General features: G+C 50.6%; 1 protein-coding gene across 8 annotated transcripts; it reads right to left on the reverse strand.

The window, feature by feature from the left end:
- Positions 1-943: 943 nt before the first annotated feature.
- On the reverse strand, positions 944-25,162 carry PPCDC (phosphopantothenoylcysteine decarboxylase). Of its 8 annotated transcripts, none has more exons than XM_015077274.3 (6): positions 24,931-25,076; positions 20,425-20,636; positions 6,783-6,878; positions 5,778-5,906; positions 1,932-2,100; positions 944-1,514 (listed from the first exon to the last, which is right to left on the reverse strand). In XM_015077274.3, exons 2-6 carry the CDS (start codon positions 20,560-20,562, stop codon positions 1,429-1,431), a joined length of 618 nt encoding a protein of 205 aa, XP_014932760.1. In that variant the 5' UTR covers positions 20,563-20,636; positions 24,931-25,076; the 3' UTR covers positions 944-1,428. The 8 variants fall into 8 exon arrangements, with proteins under 8 accessions (XP_014932760.1, XP_014932761.1, XP_026923600.1 ...); XM_015077275.3 differs by having other exon boundaries at positions 24,921-25,045; XM_027067799.2 differs by lacking the exon at positions 20,425-20,636 and having other exon boundaries at positions 24,921-25,162.
- Between the last annotated feature and the right edge of the window lie 614 nt (positions 25,163-25,776).

Consider the following 25,776-nt stretch of genomic DNA (forward strand, 5'->3'; position numbering starts at 1 on the left):
ACTTTAGTTATATTTTCTTTATTGCCGTAAGGCAATTTCATCCCAAAGGGCCACTTTGATTAAGTCAAGCACTGTAGAGATAAAGGCTCTTGGAGGCTACTGGAGGTCTTGGTCCCAGCCAGCAGGCTTCCTGGTGCCCCTCAGAGGTACCTCCCACCATCAGTGGTCCAAGAGCATGCATGGAGTGCCGACTCACCCGTGGGCTGGAAAGCAGGAATCAGACCCAACCTCAGCTCCAAACAGGCAAACAAGCCCCTCCCCACTGCAGCCACCAAACAGCAATTAGGTCAAAGACAGGGTGGTGGGGTTTTCTAGGGCAGAACATGCTTCTCTCTGGAGTCTACCTCCCATAATCACAGGTTCCACTGGGTGGGGTTGGAGGGGAGGCAGAGACACCCAGGTTCCCAGTCCTAGGTGCAGCAAAGCTGATGAGGACGTCAGGAAGCAAGGGGCCTGGATTCCAAGGTGGGTTCCGACCCTGCTGTCTGTGCCTGTTATTTGCATAAAAGGCCATCTCGGCCTAGGGCTGGGGATTTATTTTTCCCAAAATGAGAGGGTCTATTTCAGTCAATGTTAGAAAAACTCATTGGCCTGAATGCATACCTACCTTTAACTTCCCTTTGACATTTACTATGTAAGGGGGGGGGGGGGGGGAGGGTATCTTGCACACATTATCTCATTTAATCCTCTCAAAAACTTCATGAGGGTAGGATAATACAGATGAGGAAAGTGAGGGTCAGAAGGGCTGAGCCTTGAGCCAAGGTCCACTGCTAGCACATGGCAGAGCTGGGATTTGAACTAGGGTCTGTCTGGCTTCAGAGCCCTCTGCCCTTAACCACCATATGATATTGGCCAGTCAGTCGTCAGCCAAGACCCTCCCCCAGCCACCCCAAGCAATGCCCCTGATCTCCGAGGCCACAGGTAAAGGAAGGACACAGTCTCCTAAAAGTCACTCTTCTTTATTCCCCAGTACCCCCGATCTCACAGCATGGTCTGTAGAGAAACTCGGCATCTTGCCAACTTACAGGCTTCCCTGACTCTCTGTATGGCAGCTGGGCACCCCACCAAGGAGCTGAAGCGGCTCCCCTGCACGATGCAGAATCAAGGTTTCTCAGTCCTCCCTCAGTCTCCTTCCCAGAGCACAGGGCCACACAGCAACAGCTTGCTATGCCTATCCCAGGAGAAGGTGGGGAGGGGCCCAGAATGCAGCCATCTCTTAGTTGGAAAGAAGTTGGGATCTGGGCCTTTGGTCTAATTTAACCTGAGGCAAGTGAGGCCCCTGGGGAGGCTCTGGAGCAGGCCCAGGCTACACCCCTACTCAGTAAACCCAGAAGTCTTCACCGTATTTTGCCGATGTCCATCTTCTTCATAGACTTGGCCTGAAAACACGCAGGGTACAGAAGGATACAAACAACAGAAATCCCAGGTTCAGCTCTGCTGAGAGCTGCCACGACAGAAGAGGACTTCTTTCACCTTGTCCACAATGGTGCCCACCTCAGCCATGGCCCCTAGACCTAGAGAGCAAAGTTCTGCTGTGGCCTGCAGACCGAGGCAGGGCCCATCCCCCACCCACCCTGCTCAATGCCCCCCCCGAGTGTTCCACCCAAAGCCCAAAGCCTTGAAGGCCAGAGCCACCTCTACATGAGCCAGACCCATCAAATCCCTTCCAAGGCACCCCCAGGACAGGACCCAGTAACAGTTACGGGAGCATCATGACTGTATATGGGCTGCGTGCCAGGGACAACGCAGGCCCTTTACAAACACTACCTCGTTTAATCTTACCAACTCTGAGAGGAACTAGGACTTCCATTTCCCAGATGAGAAAGCTGAGCTCACAGAATGGTTTTACCCAAGGTCACAACACACTGGGGTGTGACCCCAGAGCTGAGCCCTTCTGCGACCCTGGGCTGTGAGCCTGGCCAGATGCCCACCTTCATCTCCGCACACCAACTTCTTGGCCACACAAGGAATCTCCACATAGCCGAAGGCCTTGAGCAGGCCCACCTGCTGCGCGGTGACGGGATGCTCCCACATGACGGTGTTCATCGCCGGGCAGAAGAGCAGGGGCTTTCGGCAGTCCCAGGCCCGGATGACACAGGTCTGTGAAGAAGGGCCGGAGTGGGGCAGGTGGGTGCCTGCTGCTCTGGACTCCCAAATCCTACCCACCATCCTCAGGGTCGCAGCCAGCTTGGGATGACCGGGTGACACTTGTCTGTATCCCCCTACTTCGAATCTCCTCACCCTCTCCGCCTCTCCACAGGTGCTGGCACAGGGCCTGACACACAGGAGGTCCTCCAACACTCGCAATGGCCCAGCCACCCCCACGCAGACCTCCACTCCTATGCAGAAAGGTGCCTCTGAGCCAAACCACAAGGCTTCTCCACTGTGGGACACACACCACAGACAGAAAGCAGCCAGGTGAGCAGAAGTCAAGCTTCACAGTTACCTCGCAAAGTGAAGGCTCAGACCACTCATCAGGTGTGGCTCACCTACCCCAACACAGGCTCTACTTTGAGGCTGACTAGAGTTGGGCAATGAGAACACCTGCCACGTGACAAAAACTCTCTCATATGTATTATCCCAGGCACCCTCACCACAACCCTGCAAAGAAGGTGCTGTCCTGTTTCCCAGATGGGGAAGCTGCACTCCCCACAGTCCCACGGAGACAATGATCCGGGGCATGAAGGTTTGCACGCCACCCAGTGTGATCCTCCACCGAGGCCATCCCGCCACGTGCATGCCAGAGCAGCTGTGAGAGGGACCCACCGGCTCAGTGAGTTGCAGAATCACACAGACCTTGGTTCAAATCTTGGCTGTGCTATGTACGATTACTGCTAGCCGTGAGAACCTGGATGAATAACCTCAGGAGTCTTAGCTTCCTCTCTGCAAAAGCTCACTGGATGGTTGTGAGCACAGAAGGTGAACATGCTTAAGGCTCTTCACACAGGGCCTGGCCTCAAGTACTGGCTCCAGAAACAGTAGCTCCTGTGATTACTATAGGCACAGGCTCCCTGGACCAGGTGCTGCCTGGGAGAGAAATAAGCCTTGGGGCCCGCAAGAGCGTGCTCCCCTGGGCCCTCACTGCTCCAGCACCTCCTTTCCAGCTGTGGGCCCCTTGGGGAGACAGTGGTCAACACAGCCCTTCCCCAAAGCGCAACCCATCTGGTAAAAGATGGGGGAGTCCAGAAGACAATGCCGTGAACAGGCCAGAGCTGATGCCTACCCCTCTCAGTGCCCCTGCCCCCTCCTGGGGATAGGAAGGAAGTGGGACAGCACACAGCCTCAGGATCTGGCTGCCTGTGTAGTCCCAGACACCAGTGTCTGTTTCCCACCAAGTCCTCCCAATTTGGCAACTGGGCTGAGTGGACAGTTTCAGTCACACTTCCTCTTGGCCCCGTGCCACCTGCCGCTTCTGCAAAAGTCACGAACATACCTAGAAGAGCCCCCTGAGTGTCAAGTACAGTGGGGGCTGGGCTGGGGTTTCTGAGTGTCTTCAAAGCAAAGCACACCAACAGAGAAGAAACCAGTATGTCCGTGTCTCATGCCTCTCTAGCTTTCCCACCTCACCTCGAAGCTCAGTGCTTCCTGGACAAACCACAGCTCCTCTGAACCTTCTGGCAGCAGGAGGGATGAAAGGAGGTGTCAGTTCCTACAGTCACATCTGTTTGGCCAGTGCTGTGTTCAGTACCTCAGGCTCTGCCCCTGAGAACCCACCTGGGTGGAGAGAAGGCCTAGATTCTGATCAGGAGGCCAGCTCCCAGTTGACTGGTGACCCAGGGAAGTCACCTCCTGTTTCTAGATCTGCTTAGATATTTAAAAAAAAAAATTTTTTTTAAGTAATCCCTACACCCAACGTGGGGCTCAAACTCGACCCTAAGATCAAAAGTTGCATGCTCTGCAGACTGAGCCAGCTAGGTGCCCCTCTACTGGGCTATTTAGCACACAGAAGGGGCCGGGGCCCACGCAGGTGAGAAGGCGGATGGAGAGGCACAGCACCCAGGCCAAGGGCCTAGAGGCCTGGTGCACAGGTCACAGGTCACAGGTAGCATGCTGCTCTAAAGGCCCCACAAGTTCTGGGTCCTGGAAAAGGGACAAGGTCTGAAGGAAGGGGGCAGCAGGGTGATCTTTTCAGGGATAAAAGGACAAAATATCTTCTGAGTGAGGACAGAGCCACAGAGCAAGGATGATGACAATTTAAACTTTATGAGATTTCTAATTGCCTGAAATATTTGTGTGTTCAAGTGAAACCTTTTGAGGCAAAAAAAAAAAAAAAAAAAAATTCCTGGGGGAACATATTACATTGCTCAGCCAACTCGGGAGGAGGGAACCCCCAAGACTTCAGGGAGTAGGGGCAGCTCTGATGAAAAAAAAAAAAAGGAAGCAGCACTTTGGAGAGGAAGAAAGGAGCCCTCGGAGAGCCAGCCCAGCCCAGGGCATGACTCCCAGAGGCCAGTGTGTTTCATCCCACCAGCTAGTGCTGGCCAGCCAGTGGGAAGCCCAGAGGTCACACACAGCCCAGACCCACTGAGATGAAAGTGGCCAAGAGCCTCACCTGCTCCTACTGCCTGGTCAGCCATGCACCAGCCCCACTGGGAAGCCTTCCTGATAACACTGCCCCTAGGCTCGCCCCTCTCTCTACTCCCCTACCCCTGCTCCTTGCCACACAATCTGTGTGTTGCTCTTCTTCTGGTCATCCTGTGCTCTTATTCAAATGATGCTTCAGTCACTAGCAGATTCTTCGAGAAGTGCCTTATGCACCCATCAACAAGCATACAAGGAGACTAAGTTCCTGTCTGACCACCAAAAACTTTGGCCCAGCTTATCACATTAAACTCTGAAAAACTCTTTGCTCTTTGCCAAAGTAGAATAATTACCTCGTACATACAGTATTCACTGAACACTTACTATATGCCTAGAACTGTGCAAAGTGGTGACTCCACTGTCAAAGGACCGACTGGGGTCATTTAAGGCTGTACCACACACCAGAGCACATTCCCTTCTCACCTGTACGGGTAACCAAAAACCCTCTCCTTCCAGACTGAGAGCTCCAAGTGTCCTGTGGGTCCCTCAGCACGGGCCGGCTCATGATAGGGAAAAGCTCAGTGCACAAGGGAAGTGGGTAACAATGGAGAGGGAGGAGGGGAGAGAGATCACACACCTAGCTCCTCCCAGGATGATCACATAAACAAGGCCTTTAAGGACAACAGTTCCCTGGAGGTCCCTTAGGCCTAAGACAATCCCCACTTTGTGTAGCTGGACTTCTGTTCCTCTCCTCCACCATCCACCGGCTGGCACCTCTCACCCTTGCTCCTCTCTTCCTCTCTAAGTTTTCCAGAACATACAGGAAAACCGCATTTCTGCGGCCAATGCTACAGGAGAGATAAGTGTGCACAAGAGATCCATGAGGAAGTAAACACTCTTATCAGATTGCACATGTGGATGTCCAGATCCTGGGGAGAAGGCAGAGCTAAGGGGGACAGGCAATGGGGCCAGGCAGGGAGACCAACAGACGAGCATGTGGAGGGTAGCCCGTGAACGAAGGACAAAGTGTCAAGGGGCAGGTGAGAGGTGGATGCCCTCAGAGAATACATACAAGCTGAGTCCATCCATGTGCCCACTTGCCGGAACACAGGTGAGACCAGGTGGAGGGCAGGGGGTCCAGGGGGCAAACCAGCCCACCATAAAGAATTCCAAGGCAAGAATCCCATACAAAGGCAGTCCTGCAGCTCAGCAAACTGGGAGTGAGGCCCAGGGAGGAAGAAAGCAGAATCACTCACAAGCAAGTTGTCACATATACCACTGGCCACCTTCCCCAGGGTGTTGGCATCAAGAGGAGCCACCAGCATGAGATCCGCCCACCTCCGCAGGTCAATGTGGAGAACGGGGTCGGATCGGCACTTCCACATCTGGCAGAGGGAAGGAAATGGGGTCACTGAGCTAGCTACTCTCTCAGCATGGAGGGAGGATGCCGTGGGGGAGCAACGCAGGCCAGGTGCACTAAGTCAGAAACCGAGGAAGACCACCTGAGCACCCCGGCCCGAGTCCACTGCTGTTCCTCTCATAGCTAAGCTGGTGAGCACCGGCTGTGGAGCCAACCGCCTGAGAGAAACCAGGCCTGAGGAAACAAACGCCCCTTGTCTCTCCAAGCTATTCCCTTTATGGTTTGGTTTTCAAGAGAACTGACATCTGGCAGGGAACTCCTGGCCTGTCTGCTTGAGGCGGATGCTTGGGTTGTCCAAGCCAGTGGAAGGGCTCTGGGGCGGTGAGAATGGAGGGGGTGGGGTGGAGAAGACAGGCCAGCCAGAAATGTTCTAGGCTGAGAATGTTTAAAAATGCTTGGCAGGGCACCCCTGTGAGGCCCACACTCGACGTCTGGTGAATCGGCCGGTGCCCGCCCCTCTGCGGGAGAGGAGAAGCAGAGCCCAGTGGCCGTGGGAAGTGAGGCGCTTTCGACAGGCCTGACACTGGGAGCCACGTGGACAAGAGTGGTGGGAAACAGAGCTCCTCTGTGGTTTCATCAGCCCAGATAAGTACAAGGACACTCCACCTCAGGCACAGGGCCAAAGCTGAGCTCTGCCTGGGGTGGGAGGAGACTTCAGGCCTCCCGCAGGCCAGAAGCTAGACAGATGTTTTCCTCATCGCCTCTGCCCAGAGGGCCCTGACCACTGACTTGAGCCCAGCCTGTCTGCTCTGGCCACCAGGACTATGAACTGCAAGGAGGACACTCCTGTCCCGTTGGTGGAAACACGATGGAACTCAGCCCTGGGGCCCCCAACACTGACCTCCCATTCATCAGCGTCGCTGTAGAGAGTGACAGGAATGTCCTGGGGGCTGTAGAAATGTTTGGCTCTCTCGGTGGTGACCACTGCTACTTCCAGCTGTCACCAAGAAAAAAAATAGAGGCGGGGAGAGAGAGGGAAAGAAAACTGTTACCAGAGCCACAGGCCTGGATGCCACACGGGGCCAGGCCAGGCAAGTGCTTTCTTCAGGGCCTGGCTGTGGAGACTTCTCCCTCCTCGGCAGGGAGCCCCATGTTTGCATAGCTACTTCCGCTGTCACCCAAAGGTCAGGCCCCACCAGATGTGGCTGTTTCACTTCCCTATTTGAGGGGCTGCCGAGGAATGAGTCACCAACTGCCCAGTGCATATAAAGCTGCAGGCTCCTGCCACTCAGGCAGAAAGACAGAGGCAGCCGGGAAGGAATGCAGGGCAAGAAGGCCGCAGAAGGCAGGAGGGGCCACTTCAAAGAGGCTCACAGGTCCTGAGCTCTAATCCACACCGCAACCCTGCCCTCTGCAGGCCAAGGTACCAGGGAGCTGGGGCCTGGCTTGCAGTGGCTGCATCCAAGCCCCAGAGAGAAAATAGGCGGTCGGTCCCTTCTCTACTTCTAGGAACCAGGCCTCGTGGGCGCTGGTTGCAGACAGACTCCAGGAAAACCAAACCTGGAAGTGTGCCCTTCACTCATGGGGCAAAAATGAAGTTCACCTCCACACTACTCATTCACAAGTAATTAATAAAGCAAACAAGGGGGGGGTGGCTAAGGTGCTCAGAACAAACGGTTGTGAGAAACAGCACACGTAGTGTGGACAGCGCTAGACCAGTTGCCATCATTTGTAAAATGAGATGTTAAACTAAGACGGCACAGTAAAGGGGCTCAGAAGCGGCTGGGAGGCGAAGGAGATATCTCTGGGGGACATTTATCCAGGAGAGAGAAGAGTCAAGGGTGACAAGGGCAGGATCATCAGCTGACTAGAACAGGAATCACGTATGGCATGCAGGCCAGAACCAGCCTACAGACATGCTATTTGGCCTGCATGAGGTTATAAACATTTTTGAGCCAATATATACAAATCGGGAGATTTCACATAGAAAATCCAATTTCCTGGCTTCTCTTGAAAACTAAAAGCTCTGGCACGGCCCAGCCCACATTCCTACTTGATAATGGTGGTACTGCAGGTATCGTGTAACGGCCGCCTCTCGGAATGGGACGAGCCTGTGCCAACTCCGGTCCCCCAACCCTCCCTACCGTGTCACTGAGGCCCCCCTCATGCTTCCTGCCTACCAAGCGACAGCATTCTGCATAGCATGTAAGAGCAAAGCCGGCAGCAGGCAGCAGAAGTCTCAGAGAGACAGAGTGCACAACTTCAGAAGGTCTGCCGCTCCTAGCTCTGCTGGAGAGCTCTCAGGCGTGTCCGTTCTCTCTCACTCCCCTTAGAACCTAGCATCCCCAGAACCTGCACAAAACCTCGGTGACCTTTTTAAAGGTCATTTAAGCCAAACTCCCACTGAGCATTGGAGCCTTTTCGAGGACAGCTCTGAACAAGATGGCAGTGGGGCACCTGGGTGGCTGAGTCAGTTAAGCATCTGACTCTTGACCTCAGCTCGGGTCTTGATCTCGGGGTTGTGAGTTCAAGCCCCACGCTGGGCTCCACGCTGGGCATGAAGCCTACTTAAAAAAAAAAAAAAAAAAACAATGGCAGATGAACACGGCTGCCATCTGTCCACAGAGCTCAGCCCATGGGCCCAGCACAGATAGGGAGAGCAGAGGGAGGCAGAATGGTGCTGAGACTCTCAAGACACAAGACAGTGACAAGGTAAGTTATGGGAATGGTAAGTCAGAGGTAACCAGAAGAAGAATAGGCAACTTTCAAACCAGCAGAAGAAAGCTCAATCTATATGATAAAGGAGAGGAAAGAGAAAACAAGAAGCAGAGGGCACGTGACAAGTAGAAAGTATTAAATAAGATGGCAGAAGTTTAGCCCTAATAGAATAGTAATATATAATGAGCTAAGTTCTCTGATCAAAATGCAGACTCTCATATTGGAGTTTTAAAATTAATCAATCACATCAAAAAAGACACATTTAAAACAAAAGGATATATTGGGGTGCCTGGCTGGCTCAGTTGGCAAAGCATGCCGATTTGATTTCAGCTCAGGTCATGATCTCCCAGTTCTGGAGTTCGGGCCCCATGTCGGGTTCTGCACTGACAGCACAGAGCCTGCTTGGGATTCTGTCTCTCCCTCTGCCCCTCCCTACTCGTGCTCTCTCTCAAAATAAATAAATAAAACATTTTTAAAAATTAAAAAAAGAATAGGGGCTCCTGGGTGCTTCAGTCAGTTAAGCATCCGACTCTTGATTTTGGCTCAGGTCATGATCTCATGGTTCACGAGATTGAGCCCCACATCAGGCTCTGCACTGATAGTGTGGAGACTACTTAGGATTCTCTCTTTCTCTCTCAAAATAAGTAAATAAACATTTTTTAATTAAAAAATAAAAAATAAAATCTTAAAAAAGGATACATAAATGTTAAATAAAAGAATAAACTTTCAGTTAAATAATGTGGATTCAACTTTGCTCCCTCCCAAAAGCCCAACTAAATAAAAGTAAAGGGATTTTTTTAATGATATAAACCAAGAATGAAAAGAGGACCAAAAAATAAAAAAATGAAAATGAAAACAAACAAACAGAAAAAAAAAACCCAGAAACCAGCAGTTAAGACATGTCAACACTCTGGAAGATCAGATGAGATCAGATGCTAATGTTTTTTTATGAACATTCAGGGAACAACAACAAAAAAAAGCCTTGGAAATTAAAATTATAAACAGGAAAATAAAAAACTCAATATAAGTTTAGAAGAAATCTTCCAGAAAGCTGAACAGAAAAGATTAAAAAAAGATGGGTAATGTTAGAAAAATAGATGAGAAAGTCAGAGGATCAATTCAAGAGGTCCAAAATCTGAGTTCCAGAAAGAACAGAAAAATGGAGGTGAGAAAATTATGAAAGAAATTAAAGGAAACTTTCCAGAACTGAAGAACTCAGAGGTGGGAGACAGCTCTTCTGCCTGCCCGGTGTTTGGTGAGGCTCAGGCGACCTGGAGTAAAAGTCCCTGGCACCCACTGAGTGTCTGCCTATGGAGCCTGAACCCACATCAGCTCTTCTGGAAGCAACTTCCTCCTGCTGACATATACGGAGTTTGCAATCAGCAAACTCAAAAGAGTTCTTCTCACCCCTGTTGCTGCTAAACCACAAACCCCAGCCTATAAGTGCACAGCTACTTTTCTGGTCCGTCACGCTTCCCTGGTAAATCCCACTTTCCAGAGGAGGCCCACAGAGAGTTCCTAAGATCTCAGTCCTCTTAGCACCACCATCAGGAGCCCCGCTGAGACATGAATCCAAATCCTGAACATAAGGTCAAGAGAAAAGCTCTTCCACAAGGTCCACAAGGTGGGGGTGAGAGATGATGGGAAAGAATCAAAAACGGATCCTTTCTGGGGCAACTGGGTGGCTTATTCGGTTAAGTAACCAATGCTTGATTTCGGCTCAGGTCATGATCTCATGGTTTGTGGGCTCAAGCCCCACATCAGACTCTGCACTGTGACAGTACAGAGCCTGCTTGGGATTCTCTCTCTGCCCCTCCCCTCCCCTCTCTCTCAAAATAAATAAATAAACTTAAAAAAATGTTTAAAAAAAAAGGAATATTCCAGTTCATCCTCTATCCTGAAATACAGAAAGCAGCTTCCTGAAGATCTAGTTCCCCTACTTTCCCTAACTCCCAAACTGCCTGCCAGTTCTCAAGTGAGGACTGTGCCAAAGGCCAGCCTTCAGAAACGTTCCCAATTTGGTAATGGCCCTGTTCTGGGGCTCCCTCCTCCCTCTCAGCTACGCCTACATCCCCACTCACGGTTTGAGCCCTGCCTTCCCTGGCCCCTAGGGAGTTCTGACCAGGGGGCCAGGTAAGCCTCCCACTCTGGGCCCCAGCATGAATTATTCCTCTGAGCTCCTCCCCCAGTCTCTAAATCAATTCCTTCTCTGGCTACCCTCCCAGGTTACATAGTCATTGTTAGGGAGCGTCCCGGGGTCAATGTCTTTACCTCAAATGAAGAGAATGTGATGAGCCAACCTTCTCCTTGCCCGTCCCCTGACCCCACTGAAGCAGCTACCTCTCCTTGGCAGTGACCCTGACCCCCAGGCTGTCCAGCAGGCCCAGGCCAGTTTTTCTGGTTTTAGAAGGATGTCACTTGATCTGATTCATCAACCCCATGGGCTTTGTTCTTTCATTTTCATTTACTCTGCCAAATGTCCTAGGAGCCAAAGGCTAGGTCCTGGGTTTGCACACACTTTAAAAGAAAAAAAAAAAAAGGACATGTTGGGTTACCTTCTGAAATACTAAATAACTCAGACTATTCACTCATTCACCCTGACCTTTCTCCTAGCAAATGCCAAGGAGCCCTGGAGGGGCAGGAACCCTCTTTTCTCTTACACCCTCCCTGGGTCCTGGTAGAAGTAGGGCTGGGATGAAAACAATCTCCCCCACATTAGAGAGTTCCTGAAAGGCAGCTCTGTGCTTGGTCCCCTAGTGAGACCCCTGCCAAGAGTTTTTATATCTAATATTTAAAACCTGAACTTCTTTGTGTGATGCGATTGAGGTTTGGCCAGACTTTATTATATAAGCTGTCTGCATTTTGCCTGGCATTTACAGAGTTCCTTCCTGAAACCAGTTGGCAAGTCTAGTTTCCTATTCTCTGCTGAAGGTATGTTAGCAATCCCATCTGGGGTTCCTGGAGAGTCAGAGAGGGGAAATGGAAACAGATTTTGGGATGAAACCTCCACTTTGACTTTTAGGCCCTGAGTCTGGCCCAGGCTGCCTCTGGGGCAGACTACCAAAGGATCTTGGGAAGCAGCACTGTCACGGCCATAGGTTGAGACAAATTCCATGGCCTGACTTTTCCCCTCCAATCCCATCTTTGGCCTCTACCTATAACCAGGAGCCAGCAGCACCCCCTCCCCAAGTTCAGACAACCAAAGATGTTTCCAAACCTAGTCCAATGTCCCCTGGGAGGCCAAACTGCCCCAGTTGAGAATGACCACGCTGCAGGATTATTCAACAGAACTCTGCAGCGATAGAAACATGTCATACCTGTGCTGTCCCCTATGGCAGTCTCTGGCCACATGTGGCTACTGAACATTTGAGGTGTGGCTAGAGTGACTGAGGAACTGAAGTTTTGGTTTTATTTAATTTTAATAATTTAAATTTAAATTTGAATGTGGCTAGTGGTTACTGTATTAGATAGCACAGCTCTGGCATATAGAAGTAAAGGAGAGACCCAGTGGGAACCCCCAGCTGAGTGGCCCCAAAAGAGCAGGTGTTTCTAGTAGGGCGTGTGATGATGGCTCCACAGGAGGCTCTAAGGATTCTAAAGTGGAAGCACCTGCCATGATTTAACCTGCAAGATTTGGTGGCTCAGGCCTCTGGGCTGACACACACAGCAGAGACTCTGACACTCAGCTGACCGATGTTGACACTGGCAGTGCCCAGGGCCTGGAGAGCAGCCAAAAAGCTGACCCAAACCTGAGCATGGGGGCGGGGGTGGGAGGGTATACTCTAGGAAAAAGGACCCTTGGTGCCCAGAGCAGTTAGCACATAGGGTGGGGAGCTGTGGCAGTGGCGGCCTCATTAACAAATACCCCAGAGTGTTCTGGTTGGCTGAGTGGGTGTCCCAACTTATAATGTTCCAGCTCATAATGATGCCTTGACTTGTCAAACATTTACTGAGTCTACTATATACATGGGGGCCAGGTGGGGGGAGGTGGTCTTGGGCGAATCCCCTTCCTCTCTGGCCTCGGTTTCCCCTTCTGAGCCATGAGCCATTTAAACCACATGGCCTTCAGGGGCCCATCCAGCTCACTATGCTGTCCCAGCCCTCTTGTGGCCCTTGCCCTTTCCCACCAGGCTCTGGGGGCGGGGGGGGGGGGGGGGGAGCCATTCTCTCCTGGGCCTCCCTGTGGGCCTCCTGGGGGAGCTGGTGTTCTGGTCTCACCAGCCCTTCCTGCCATTCAAGTGAGACCAGGCTGCCAATCCCTCTGTGCCCTTCCCCAACTACAGAAAATTCTCAAGAACAGAAGTTGAGAGGCAGACTGCAGAGCTGACTCCCTGGAGGAGCGGGCCAAGGACGGAAGGGGCTGGCCAAACCAGCAGAAGCCCAGATAAGCGCCTCAGACCACTGCTATTGAACACACCCCTTTCCACAACACTACCACAGAGCAGGCAGGTGGGCCCTGCCCAGAAAGAAAGGAAAACCTCAAACCAGGTCCTGTTTCTCCTGCTTCCTTTCCTCAGCGAGCATTTAAAGAAAAAAAAAAAAAAAAAAAAAAAGCATACAGTTACAAAGAATGTTCCATAATATTCCCACTAAGAGTCCCACTGACTTTAAAAATATACACAGAAGTTAGAAAATTAAGATTGAACACAATGATACCAAATGTGAGTCTCCTTTCCTGCCCCCTTTTCTGCACAAAGATAACTACCTCCAGAGGAAAATCTGTAGGCAGTAACTCAGATATGTGAACATATAAAAGGAACCAGACAATACGCCAGCGGTCAGCAAACTTTTTTCTATAAAGGGCCAGATACTATTTTCGGTTTTGCCACAACTACTCAACTCTGTAGTAGCAAGACTGCAGTCACGGGCAATACTTAAACAAATGTGTGGCTGTGTTCCAATAAAACGTTATGGACACAGAAATTTGAATTTCACGTAATTTTGTGCTCTCAAAATATTCTTTAAAAAATTTTTTAACCACTGGAAAATATAAAAACCATTCCCGGCTCACAAACCATACAAAAGCAGGTAATGAGTCCAGATTTGGCCTGTGGCCCATGGTTTGCTAACTCCTGTACCAAACTCATTTCATTTCCATCTTGAGGACAGTCCCACATCAACACAGAGATCCAGCCATTGTTCTGAAGGGCGCCTGTTATCCAGTGTGAGGCTGCACCAAAGCTCTCTCTCTCCCCTTGTATGTTTTGTTTCCACTTTTATTTTTATTTTAAAATTATAAACAATGCTACAATGAACATCCTCCTACATATGGTGAATTTTGGCACACTATAGGATTCAATCCTACAGGTGAATCAAGAGCTATGAACTCTTTTGACCTCTCCAGACACTGTCAAATGGTCCTCCAGAGAAGCAGAATTCACTTCATCCTGCACGTGAGTGGGAACTTCTTCCCCTCACCCTTGACAGCCCTGAATGTCCTGACAGGCATTCTAGAAACGTAACCTTCTCTAAGCCCAAGGCCTGCCAACTCCCCAAATGGCAGACTCTCTCCACCTTTAGAAATCCCCTGCCAGAGGTGCCTGGTGGCTCAGTCAATTGAGTGTCTGACTCTCTCAGGTCATGATCTCATGGTTCGTGAGTTCGAGCCCCGTGTTGGGCCCTGCACTGATGGTGTGGAGCCTGCTTGGGATTCTCTCTCTCCCTCTCTCTGCCCCTTCCCTGCTTGCATGTGGTCTTTCAAAATAAATAAACTTAAAAAAATACAAAAAAAAAAAATTTAGAAATCCCCTTCCGGCTCCAGCCCTGCTGACTTCTGCCCTGGCAAAAGCTAAAGAGGTGTCTGTCTTCTCCGAAGTGAGAAGAGTGCGCAGACAGAACTGCAGCCCAATTAACATGACAATTATGGAACTGCAAAAGCGCCCTGAAGCACCTGAATCCCAGGACCTTCTCCCAGGTTGCCTTCAGGTCCTATTCCTTTCTGCCCTCACATCTAGAACCTTCCACCACTAGTGCCAGAAGAGGCCTTGGAGACAGATCATTTTAGTACTCCCCCCCCAACCCCTTCATTGCAGGGCTGAGAAAAATAGGGACATATGAAGACCTAAGTTGCCCAGAATCCTTTTGCTCAGCTGCCTCTCTTGAGGTACAGCTGACCCCCACTATCCAACTTCCCCGATCATATAAAGGCTCCAAGGCTTCTTTGCAAGGACCATTCTTCCTGAATGCTGGTATATGGGTCATGAGGCCAAATCCACCCCTCTCCAGCACCCCCTCACAATCTCCCTGGTCTGGCTCTAGCCATGCCTGGGCACACTGGTGAATCAGGAGTAGAGGCATACCTTGGGATATGGTGGGTCTGGTTCCAGACCACTGCAATAAAGCAAATATCACAGTAAAACTTTCTTCGGTTTCCCAGGACATATAAAAGTCAGGTTTACACTGTAGTCTCTTACATGTGTAAGAGCATTATGTCTGAAAAAGCAACGTGCATATCTGCAGGATTGTGCTGTAGGAGTGCTGACAACACCGACTCCATATTGGACTCTCCATCTTGTTCATCCTGTGCAATGACCTCCCCGCAGATGCGTGTATGTATGCCCTGACCAGAAGGCAGGAAGGTTTGTTTGGACAGAGGGAACCACTTGAGGTAACATACATATGACAGGCACACAGAGGGCATCACTTTAAAGCTTTTTTTTTTAGTTTATTTAGAGAGAGAGAGGCAGGGAGGGGCAGAGACAGAGGGAGAAAAAGAGAATCCCAAGCAGGCTCTGCACTGTCAGCACATAGCCCAATGCGGAGCTTGAACCCACGAGCCACAAGACCATGACCTAAGCCAAAACCAAAAGTTGGACGCTTAACCCACTGAGCCACCCAGGCGCCCCAGAGGGCATCACTTTAGAAAACCACCACAGAAGATCTGCGCACAGAGGGCACCACATTAGAAAACTACTCTGACCTCACCACAATGACCTGCACTCTATAGAGGCTGTGGATTAAGGTCCAGACTTTGCAGAGAATAGCTGCATAGCCCCTCGGTCATCATCTGCCCAACCTGCCTGCCCTCCCATTCATCAGTAAGTTACCCTGAATAAATCTCTATAAACGGTATGGAGTAGCTCAAAGTGCCTTCTCAGTCTGGAGGATACTTTATTCTCTCTCACCCACTTCTAACAATACCTTAATTAAAAGTACCCTATTGCTGGGGCACCTGGGTGGCTTGGTCAGTTAAGTGTCCAACTTCGGCTCAGGTCATGATCTCACAGCTCGTGAGTCTGAGCCCCGCATCAGGCCCTGTGCTGACAGCTGAGCCTGGAACCTGCTTTGGATTCTCTGTCTCCCTCTCTCTGCCCCTCCCCCAGTCTCTCTCTCTCTCTCAAAAGTAAATTTTTAAAAAGCATCTTATTGCTAAAAAAGGCTAACTCATCTGAACCTTCAGCAAGTTGTAATCACTGATCACAGATCACCATAACAAATAATGGAAAAGTTTGAAATATTATAAGAATTACCAAAATGTGACATAAAGTGAGCAAATGCTGTTGGAAAAATGGCACCAGTAGACTTGCTCAATGCAGGGTTGGCACAAATTTTCAATTTGTAAGAAAACTCAGTTATGTACAAAGCACAATTAAATTAAGTATACCTATAATTATGAGCCATGTCTGCAGACTCACTCAGCTCCCTGCACCCCACACTTCAGCTACTTGTTTGCTGGTCAAACTCTAGCGATGCCCAGGGAGCTCAGAAAAGACCCAAGCATATGAATTCACGATGTAGGCAAAGGGCTGAGAAGGACCTTTCCAAGTGACAAAGACTGCTCCTGGGGGTGACCCAGAAAGACGGCAAAGGGGAGATCAGTACCATCAGGGAGTAAGGGGAGTGCGGGGGGTAGGACGAGGGGGAAAGCCACTGCATCGAGGCCAACACGAGGCAAGCAAGGATCCCCCTTTGGTTACCAAAACCTCACAAGGACTCCACCAAGCAAACCCAGGCTCTCTGGAGAGCTGTTCTATCTGCAGGAAGAGGTGAGAAGGTGGCAGGCCCCTCCACAGGAGCAGATGGACTGTGGCTCCCACGGCTCTTCCCACATGGGCTGTCTCTCACCAACCCAACAACCCCACCACGTGCCTGGCCCAAAGGACATGACAGCAAGGGGAAAGAAAAGGGTGAAGGAGAGGAAACACACACTGGTAAGTGCGTCCATGTGCCAGGAGCTGCACCCAGTGATTGGCACAAGATGAGAAACTTTTATTTCTATCCCTTCTTGAAGCCTTTACAAAAGCCTGAGGGGATGGGTGGCAGTAATCAGCTTTATTTTTTATTTAAAGTTTATTTTTTGAGAGAGAGAGCGAGCACCAGCAGGGGAGGGGCAGAGAGAGAGGGAGAGAAAGAATCCCGGGCAGGTTCTGCACAGTGTGGAGCTCAAACCCATGAACTTCGAGATCAAGAACTGAGCTGAAATCAAGAGTCAGATGTTTAAGAGTCAGATGCGTAACCCTTAACCAACTGAGCCACCCAGGTGCCCCACTAATCAGCTTTATTTTAATTTAATATTTATTTTTGAGAGAGAGAGAGAGAGTGCGAGCGGGGAAGGGGCAGAGAGGCAGACACAGAATCCGAAGCAGGCTCCAGACTCTAAGCAGTCAGCACAGAGCCCGATGTGGGGCTCGAACTCATGAACCACAAGATCATGACCTCAGCTGAAGTTGGGCACTTAACCGACTGAGCCACCCAGGTACCCCAATCAGCTTTATTTTAAATGAGAAAGGCAGGGGCCACCTGGGTGGCTCAATTAAGCGTCCAACTTCAGCTCAGGTCATGACCTCGAGGTCCATGAGTTCGAGCTGCACGTCGGGCTCTATGCTGACAGCTCAGAGCCTGGAGCCTGCTTCGGATTCTGCGTCTCCCTCTCTCTCTGCCCCTCCCTCACTCACACTCTGTCTCTCAAAAAGGAATAAATGTTAAAAAAAAAAACAAAACATAAATGAGAAAGGCAGGCTCCAAGAGGCCAAGTCATGGAGTCCTCTCTCCTAGGTCAGTGCCCTTCTTGCTGCCTGACTTTCAGCTTCAACTCCAGCCAGAGAGGGAGAGCAAAGTTCCTGCTCCACACAAGGCTTGTCCCCACAGTGGGCCAGGCCAGAAGGCCTGGGGTGGACTGGAGAGCCTCCCCACTTCAGGCAACCCTTTCCTCACACCCCTGTAAATGCTGGCTGTGTGGGATGACAGGAAGCTGTGGAGTTGCCATTTCCCTCCGCTCTGAGGCTGCCCATCTGTTTCCTGGGATAGGACGCCCTGCCCCCACTCACCCCCAGTCCGGAAATTCACTTGCTCTGGGGCTATGGGAAAAGGGAACTGTATGGCTCCCTCCCTCCGGAGGGGGCAGAGGCTGTCACCGCTGCAACAACCCTTTCCAGGCCCCAGGCCTCCCCCCCATTCCGGGTGTAGCTAGTCAGCTGTACCAAAGGTGCTGGGCATGTGTCTGGGTGGGGGAGGCCACAGGTGGTGCTCTGGGCAGTACCAGCACCTGGCCTCAGAGCATCCATGAGACTTACCTCCCTTCCCCCTTCTGACCTGGCTGGCATCCCTGGCTGCCTTTCACTGCTTGTTCCGCATGAGGGGTGGAGTGAGGGGGTGACTTTCTGGGTAGAAGTTTGTGGAAAGTAAGAAGAAAAAAAATGAAAGATTTCTCACCCCTGCCTTCCATGCTGACATGGTCATCTGCAGGTGAGCACTGCCCCCTGCTGGACACACTGGGTACATGCACCTGTGTCACACGTTAAGCTATGGGGCAGATACAAGGAAAAAGCACAGCCTGGGCCCCAGCAGTGTACACACAAAAGCAATGGGCAACAACATGAACAATATCAAAGGCAACCAATGATCCCATATCTTGGTCAAATATGGTCAAACTCTAGTCAGGCTCCTATGTGTCCCTTTTTTGACTAGGGCCATCCTGGGGCCTGGTCCTTAAGAGCAAGATTCCCATTAAGTGGGTTTAGCCAGAATCCCCCACCCTCAATGTCTAACCAGCCTGGACAGCTCATCAGGCTCTTCATCCCTCCCCCCCCCTCCCCCCGGTGATTCATCACCCTGGCTTGCCTGCACCAAGAATCCTGTCAGGGCAGTGTAGCCAGAACCCTCCTTATTCCTGATGTTTCCTCTTAGTAATTTCCCATCCACTGCCCTCCACCTGGCTCCTTGCCTATAAATCCCCACTCTTCCTTGTATTTGTAATCAAAACCTAGTTCTATGCTGAGGCCTCTTTTCCCGTATTGTGATAGGTTTTCTGAACAAAATCTGTTTTTACCACTCTAACTACTGCCCATCTCTGGGTTTTTAAAAAAAAATTTTTTTTTTAATGCTTATTTATTCTTGAGAGAGAGAGAAACAGAGCATGAGTGGAGGAGGGACAGAGAGAGAGGGAGACACAGAATCTGAAGCAGGCTCCAGGCTCCGAGCTGTCAGCACAGAGCCCGACGCAGGGCTCATGAGCCAAGCCAAAGTCGAACCCTTAACTGACTGAGTGACCCAGGCGCTCCATGGTTTGTTTTTTTAAGTAGGCATCACGGCTAGCATGGAGCCCAATGTGGGGCTTGAACTCACAACCCTGAGATCAAGACCTGAGCTGAGACCAAGAGTTGGATAGATGTTTAACGGATGGAGTCACCCTGGTTTTTCTTTAATGCATCAAATGAGTTTGTTTGTTTGTTTGTTTATTTTGAGAGGGAGAGAGAGCATGCAACCCAGGAAGGGGCAGAGAGAGGCAGAGACAGAATCTCAAGCAGGCTCCACACTGTCAGCATAGAGCCCAACACAGGGCTCGAACTCACGAACCATGAAATCATGACCTGAGCCAAGACCAAGAGTCGGATGCTTAACCGAGCCACCCAGGTACCCCCAGTATTTTATGTATTTTTAAGTAATTCTATGCCCAACCTGGGGCTTGAACTCACAACCTGGAGATCAAGAGTTGTGTGCTCTATCAACTGGCCATCCAGGCACCCCTCATCAAATGAGTCTGAAAAGGAACAGACCAAAGCCACATGGGTTGAGGCAGGCCAGGAAAGCTTTCTTGTGAAGTATTTGTGCAGAATTTAGAGAGGCAGAGGAGCAGGAGGGCAGCACAGCCTGGCAGGGCCAGGCCAAAGCAAAGGCCATCAGGGTGGAGTATAGGCAGTGGGCATTCAACAGACAAATGTAGGACCTTAGATACTAGACAAGGAAATGAGGTTATTACCTGCTGGCTTTCACACGGTCTAAAGCCTTGAACTTTCCCCACAGAAGAATCTGCCCCAGAAGCCCAATATATATAAAAACATAAAACTAATCAAAATTGAGGTACCCCTCCCCAGTACACTGTGGTGGCCCCTAGGCATCTCTGAACACATGAAGGAACAGTTTAAAACCAGAGCCACAGGCAATGGGGTACCCCTAAGGCTCCAGTGCATTTGGACTGACAGGACAGCCATGGTGTCTAACAAAGAGGGAGAACAGAGCTGCAGTGTTCGAGACGGAGTGGAAGCAGGGGTGGGGAGTCCAATGCAGCAAGGGGACCCGATGAATGTGCTACATTTCTGCAGCCAGCCTCCTCCCCCGCCAGAACCTCAGGGAACCAGGGTCAACATATGGGAACACAAACCCTCCACTAGCAAAGCATTCCTCCCCTCACGCTCTGTCCACACCTGCTAATCTAGCTCCGGGTTATACTGGACTGTCTCAGGGACCCCCTACACACCAATGCACACAGAGGGCTTCCACAAACACCATTAACAAAAACCCCAAGCACTGCATAAAATGGGCTGGCTCCAGGAGCAGCAGCTCTCCAAGGCCAGAGGCTGCCATGCCCGTCTAATAAGGATACTCACGCCAGGAATGTCCAAAAGCCTAGACACCAGAAGAGGCAACTTCAGGGCTGCAACACTCCCAGTGACACCCACGAGGACACGAAACTGTCTCTTCGCCAAGGGTGCAGCATCTGCTGGACATGACGCACTTGATTCCATGTGGGGTCTAATAGCTTCGAATCCTGGGAAACTGCCAGGACTGGCCTCCAGAGGGCTCTATCAGGATTTAAAATCTAAAAGCAGAACAAGGGGTACCCACTTCATTCATATATTCGACCAAAATGTACAGAGTACCTAGGGCCAGATGCTGGGGTTGCAGAGGGGTCAGCAGTCCCGGCTGCTGGGAGAACACAAGTTAACGAGGTCAGATACCCTCACCAGACACAAGTCAGTCACCATGTAACACAGCCCAGTGCTGTGAAGAACATCTATACCGGGGAGTGCCTGTCCAGGAGTAACGGTCTGAGAAAGTCAGAGACAAAAAAAATGACATTCAGGTTCAGTCCTGAAGGACGAGTACGTTTTCCAGAGACAGAAGAAAATAACTTTGCAAGAAGGAACCATCTCACAAAGGTGAAGAGGCCTAAGGAAGGCGGCAGGTTTGGGGAACAAGGAGAAGCTTAGTAATGAGGCTGAAGTGCGATGGGAGGTTGGGAGTAGCAGGAGGTAAGGTTGCAATTAGGTCAAGGGCAGTGAGGGCCAGGGTGAGTTTTCATTTTAGAAAAACAGTGCTGGCGCCGACTGTGGAGGGGGCCCAGGACGCGGAGATTGGAGGAGGCTGGGCTGACTGAAGGGAGTAGCGGGATGGGACAGGTGCAGGGATGCTTGAGAGGTGGTAAAACCCTAGGCAACAAGGGGACTTGGGTGCTCCCGGCAGTTGAGAGATTGGCCTCTCTGTCACTATCCCGGTATCTCAAACCCTACAAATCCAAGTCCAGGAAGAAACAAGCATAAAAGGGATGTTGGCCACCCCCATGAGACCAGCTGCTTAGTCTCTTCCTCTGGCCCTCAGATGTTGCCAGAAACCAGTGCCCACGATAATATGACTGATGGACACACCAAAACCTATACTCTACACGCTGGGCCAGCAAAACATACCCGCTCCATCAGGACAATCACTGAGGGACAGTGAAATCTAGCACTGGGCAAAGGAATTGTGGAAAACATGCCACTGCCTTCAGGGAAGTGAGTTGAGAAGACAGGTGTCATACCTGCAATCATCTGAGATGGGCCCTATTCTGGGAGGCACCTTTCTGGTGATCAGTGATTCAATTTGTTCATCTGTTTCCTTGCCTCTTCCTCTATACTTCTCCACCACCACTGCTGCCACCAGCAAGCTCCCTGCACCGTGACCAGGTCTAATTGTCAACCACCAGGCACCTGCTGGATGAATAATAAACTGCACCTTCTAAAGCAAGGTGGGGCACAGAAGTCTGGCTGATGAAGCAGGAGCCCTAAGCCCTGTCCATGGTTGGGCTCCCGAGCTGGTGTGTGACCTCAGTTCTGGGTACTTCCCTCTGTGGACCTGTCTCTTCATCTGAAAAATATGGAGGTAGGACCAGGTGATCTCCTTCCAGCTGAAACTTGAGTCAATGTATAAAAGACAGCAGTGAGGACTCTCTGTAGCAGAGTCCTGGCAGATGCACTCAAAATGGGCAGAATCAGCAGCAAGAGGGGACACCAAGGCCAACTCCAAGAAGAAGCATCTGTGAGTCACGCAGTGGCTACCTCAGTGACTGCACACCCAAAGGGTCTTCCTCTTCACTCCACCGACCCCTTGGCTCCCTAGGGTCTCTTTGCCCAGTATTTGCCTTCGAGACTCAAGCACACACCCACATGAGCTGAGGATCATATTTGGGTCTATTATCCCACTCCTACTGGAAAGGTCTCCCAGAGGCCCAGACCCAGGGGTTAATCAGCAGGAGGTTAAGCACAGGCCAGTTCCCGAGAGCAAGACTCCTCCAAAGTTCCATTTGCCAGTAATTTCAATCTCTGCTCTACATCAGGGCCTCAGCCAGGGCCATGCTTGCCCAGAGCAGAACTGAGTCTACTCCAGGGCTTGGGGAGCCCTGTTAGCAACTGGCAAGGTCTAGAGGGCTTATCTGCAAGCTCCTTCCCAGGTCTAATCAGCACGCTGATTAGCACCCTCAGTAGGTGATGGAAACACATTTCTTGACTCTCCAGGGAAACCTACCTTCCAGATCTCAAACCCTGACACTGTCCCGCCCCAGCCAACTGGTGCCAAACCAGAGACTGAACTTCGTTTTGGCAGACCCTTAACCTCCTCTACATCAAGCTGATGATCATTCCCAAGGAACATGTTACTGAAAGTAATCAGCTAAACTTAGGGCACAAATGCATGTTGGTGACTTCAACTACTTCCTCACAGTTAGGTGGTATAGCCCGAGATTTACTACTTAGCCTGCTGAGCAAGTTTTGCTAAGAGCCAAAGCCTACCTACCTTTCTAGAATAGTGTGTGCGTGTTGCAGGTGGGGGGGGGGGGGGGGCAGGAGTACTTGAGGAATAGAAAGTGGATAATTTAACCGTTTGAAGGCGAGGTCAAATTGGTTCAACCCAACAGTTATGTGAAGGGTGATAGCTGGCAGTTCTTTATATTTACGCTCAAAAAAGATCAAATCCCAAACCAGTAGGCCCATTACTCTAGTTAGTTCCTGCTGGAACCACCTATTTACACAGCCAAGGTAGCTGTTGACAGTGCTTGATTCTTCTGAGCTTTGCTGGACTCATAGGAACTGTTGAGCAGCAGGAAGAGTTGGCAGGCAGAGAGGTTGTAGGGCTGAAGCCTATGATTACTGAGCCTCAAGCTCCCAGGACATCAGTCATGCAGGTAAGCCACAGCCAGAAAAATGGCAGGTTCTCTATCTACCCTTTAGAAAGACAGGGCCAGAATAAAGAGCCTCAGCTTGTGGCAAGCTTGTGATGTGTAAGCCTCCTCTGTTGAGTGTAATTAGGGCAAAGTAAAGGTTTCAGGAATACCTGCCAGTCACAATAGGGGCATGTGTGGAGCCACACAGAACCAGGGCTAAAAAAAGGGCCAGAGAGTAAGAACCCTGCTCAACACAGGAACAGTGAGGGGCTGGAGCCTAGGACAAAGCAGAACCAAACATGGGGGGTTGGGGGAAAGGGAGCCAGGATGCCCTCACTGCTGGCTTCTGCTCTGGCCTTCTCCCCCACCAGTCAACACACTCTACTCTCTGTCCCCATAATAACGAACAACTTCTAGCTCCCCCAAATGTCACCCTGCTCCCAAACCCAAAGACATCAAAAGGCCACAGGGCACTTTAAATCCCTGGCTCCAACGTAAGGCAAGGAACTCAAGAGAGAGCTCAAGGGGCTGGCATTCTGCTAAGACTGCTCTTCTCGCTCACTAGAGGCAGGGATGCTTGATTCCGCAGCTTCTGAAATCCCATTTAGGCACTCCTGAAGCCCAAGTGTTGGGGATATATACATATATTATATGCTACATTGTACATATTTTATATATATTTGTATTACATTAAACCATATGTAACATATTCACACACACACACGCTAGGAGCAAGGTGGTTACAGCCACTACGAGATGTGTGGGAAAAACCCTGCTCCCCAGACATTCACCACTTCCCCTACTTAGGAATGTCTCCTACTTATCCTCTGGTACAGGCTTCTAAACACTTCTAAAGACAGTAGGAAGTTTTCTTCTGGCAAAATTTAGCCTCACTCTAATTTTTAAATACCATTCAGCAATTTTAGGAGGATCTAGGGGATATAATTCCAACATGCCAAGGCTCTGCATTTTCTATTTTACTAACTTTTAAAATAAAGGGAACTGAGAGGCGCCTGGGTGGTTCAGTCGGTTGAGCACCCAAGTTCAGCTCAGGACATGATTTCACATCTCGTGAGGTCATGATTTCACAGCTGGTAAGTTCAAGCCCCCCAACGGGCTCTGTGCTGACAGCTCGGAGCCTGGGGCCTGCTTCGGATTCTGTGTCTCCCTCTCTCTCTGCCCCTAACCCACTCACATTGTCTCCCTCTCTCTCAAAACTAATAAATAAACACTAAAAATAAAAATAAATAAAATAAAATAAAATAAAATAAAATAAAATAAAATAAAATAAGGGGAACCGATAGGGCACTAAATACATTTAGTTAAAAGGCACTAAACAATCGCAGTGCAGCAAAAAGCAGGGGTGGGAACGCACAGATACAAATCCCCCCACTCCGGACTCGAGCCAGAAAGAAGTCCCTAATGCTCCGGCCCCAGGGGCAGATAGGTAAATTCAGCCCCAAAGGTTCAACAGTCCCTACGCAGACATAGCGGCTAATCCACAGTGGCGAGCAGAGCTTCACCGGCATAGATAGGAAACTGAGGTCACACACACACACCTGCAGACCCACATCCTTCACACTCACACGCACGCGCGCAGGGACAGTAAGGTCACACACAAACAGTCGCAGATACACAATCAAGCGAAGCTCCTCGAACCTCCCTACCACCCGGCCAAGAGGACACAACCTCCAAGTACCCTGAGATTCCTCTCCAGCACCAGGCGCGTCTCGGGCAGCCCCAAATATCGCGAGATCTCAGCCGCCACTCCCGCCGTTTCCGCTTAGCAGGTAGTTTCACGAGAGCACCCGGCTGTCTACGTGCTCGCGCCGCCTTCTGGGAGTAGTAGTCTACTTCTCTGCCTTCTGGTAGTTGTAGTCCATTCGAAGGAATCCTTTCGCGGACGTCCGCTAGCTGTTTTTGATACTGCTGGTGCTAGCTGTTTTTGATACTGCTGGTGCTCTGCCCTGGGCCAAGCCTAATTGTCTGACCTCACCCCACACCCTCATACCACACATACGCACTGTTCATCCTTGTGGCACTTAATACTGAACATTTGCCGAGACTTTCCTGTGCTAGGTGTACAGGATACAAGGCTAAATCAGACCTGTCCCTGCTCCAGACAAGCAGGGACACAGGGAATTACAGAATAAGATCCTCCATGGGGAAGCATAGGGGCTAAACAACCAGAGGCAGGGAAGCCCTCTGAGGAGGTACTCTAGGTGAATCTTGAAGGATGACCAGAAGCTTCAAGTGCCAGCACAGCAACCCAAATGGAGGGCACAGCCTTGGCAAAGGGGAAGCAACATGAGAAAGCATATTGGGTACACTTCACTGCCTTCTTCATTCTCTGGCACCCAGACCCCCATAAGCCCTGTTTGTTGAGGCTGCTCAATCAGCTGCCAGTCTCCCATCAGTGAGACTTGAGGTGACCCCCTGTGTTCTATCCTTGCCCTTGTCTTGCAGCAACCATCTGGACCAAACCACCCCTCACCCGTTAATCCAGGCTTCTACTTCCTCCTCAGGCAACTCAGAACTCCTCCTT

Source organism: Acinonyx jubatus, chromosome B3 (assembly GCF_027475565.1).
Source record: "Acinonyx jubatus isolate Ajub_Pintada_27869175 chromosome B3, VMU_Ajub_asm_v1.0, whole genome shotgun sequence".
NCBI classification, from domain to species: domain Eukaryota; kingdom Metazoa; phylum Chordata; class Mammalia; order Carnivora; family Felidae; genus Acinonyx; species Acinonyx jubatus.

What these genes read in the sequence shown, in the direction of transcription:
- PPCDC (XM_015077274.3), bottom strand. Translation starts at nt 20,562, where the DNA reads ATGGAATCAAGTGCGTCATGTCCAGCAGATGCTGCACCCTTGGCGAAG. An exon ending in GGCTTTTGGACATTCCTGGC is followed by an intron (nt 6,879 to 20,424) that starts GTGAGTATCCTT and finishes TCTTGGTGACAG; the next exon opens with CTGGAAGTAGCAGTGGTCAC. An exon ending in GTATATGTGACAACTTGCTT is followed by an intron (nt 2,101 to 5,777) that starts GTGAGTGATTCT and finishes CCTTCTTCACAG; the next exon opens with ACCTGTGTCATCCGGGCCTG.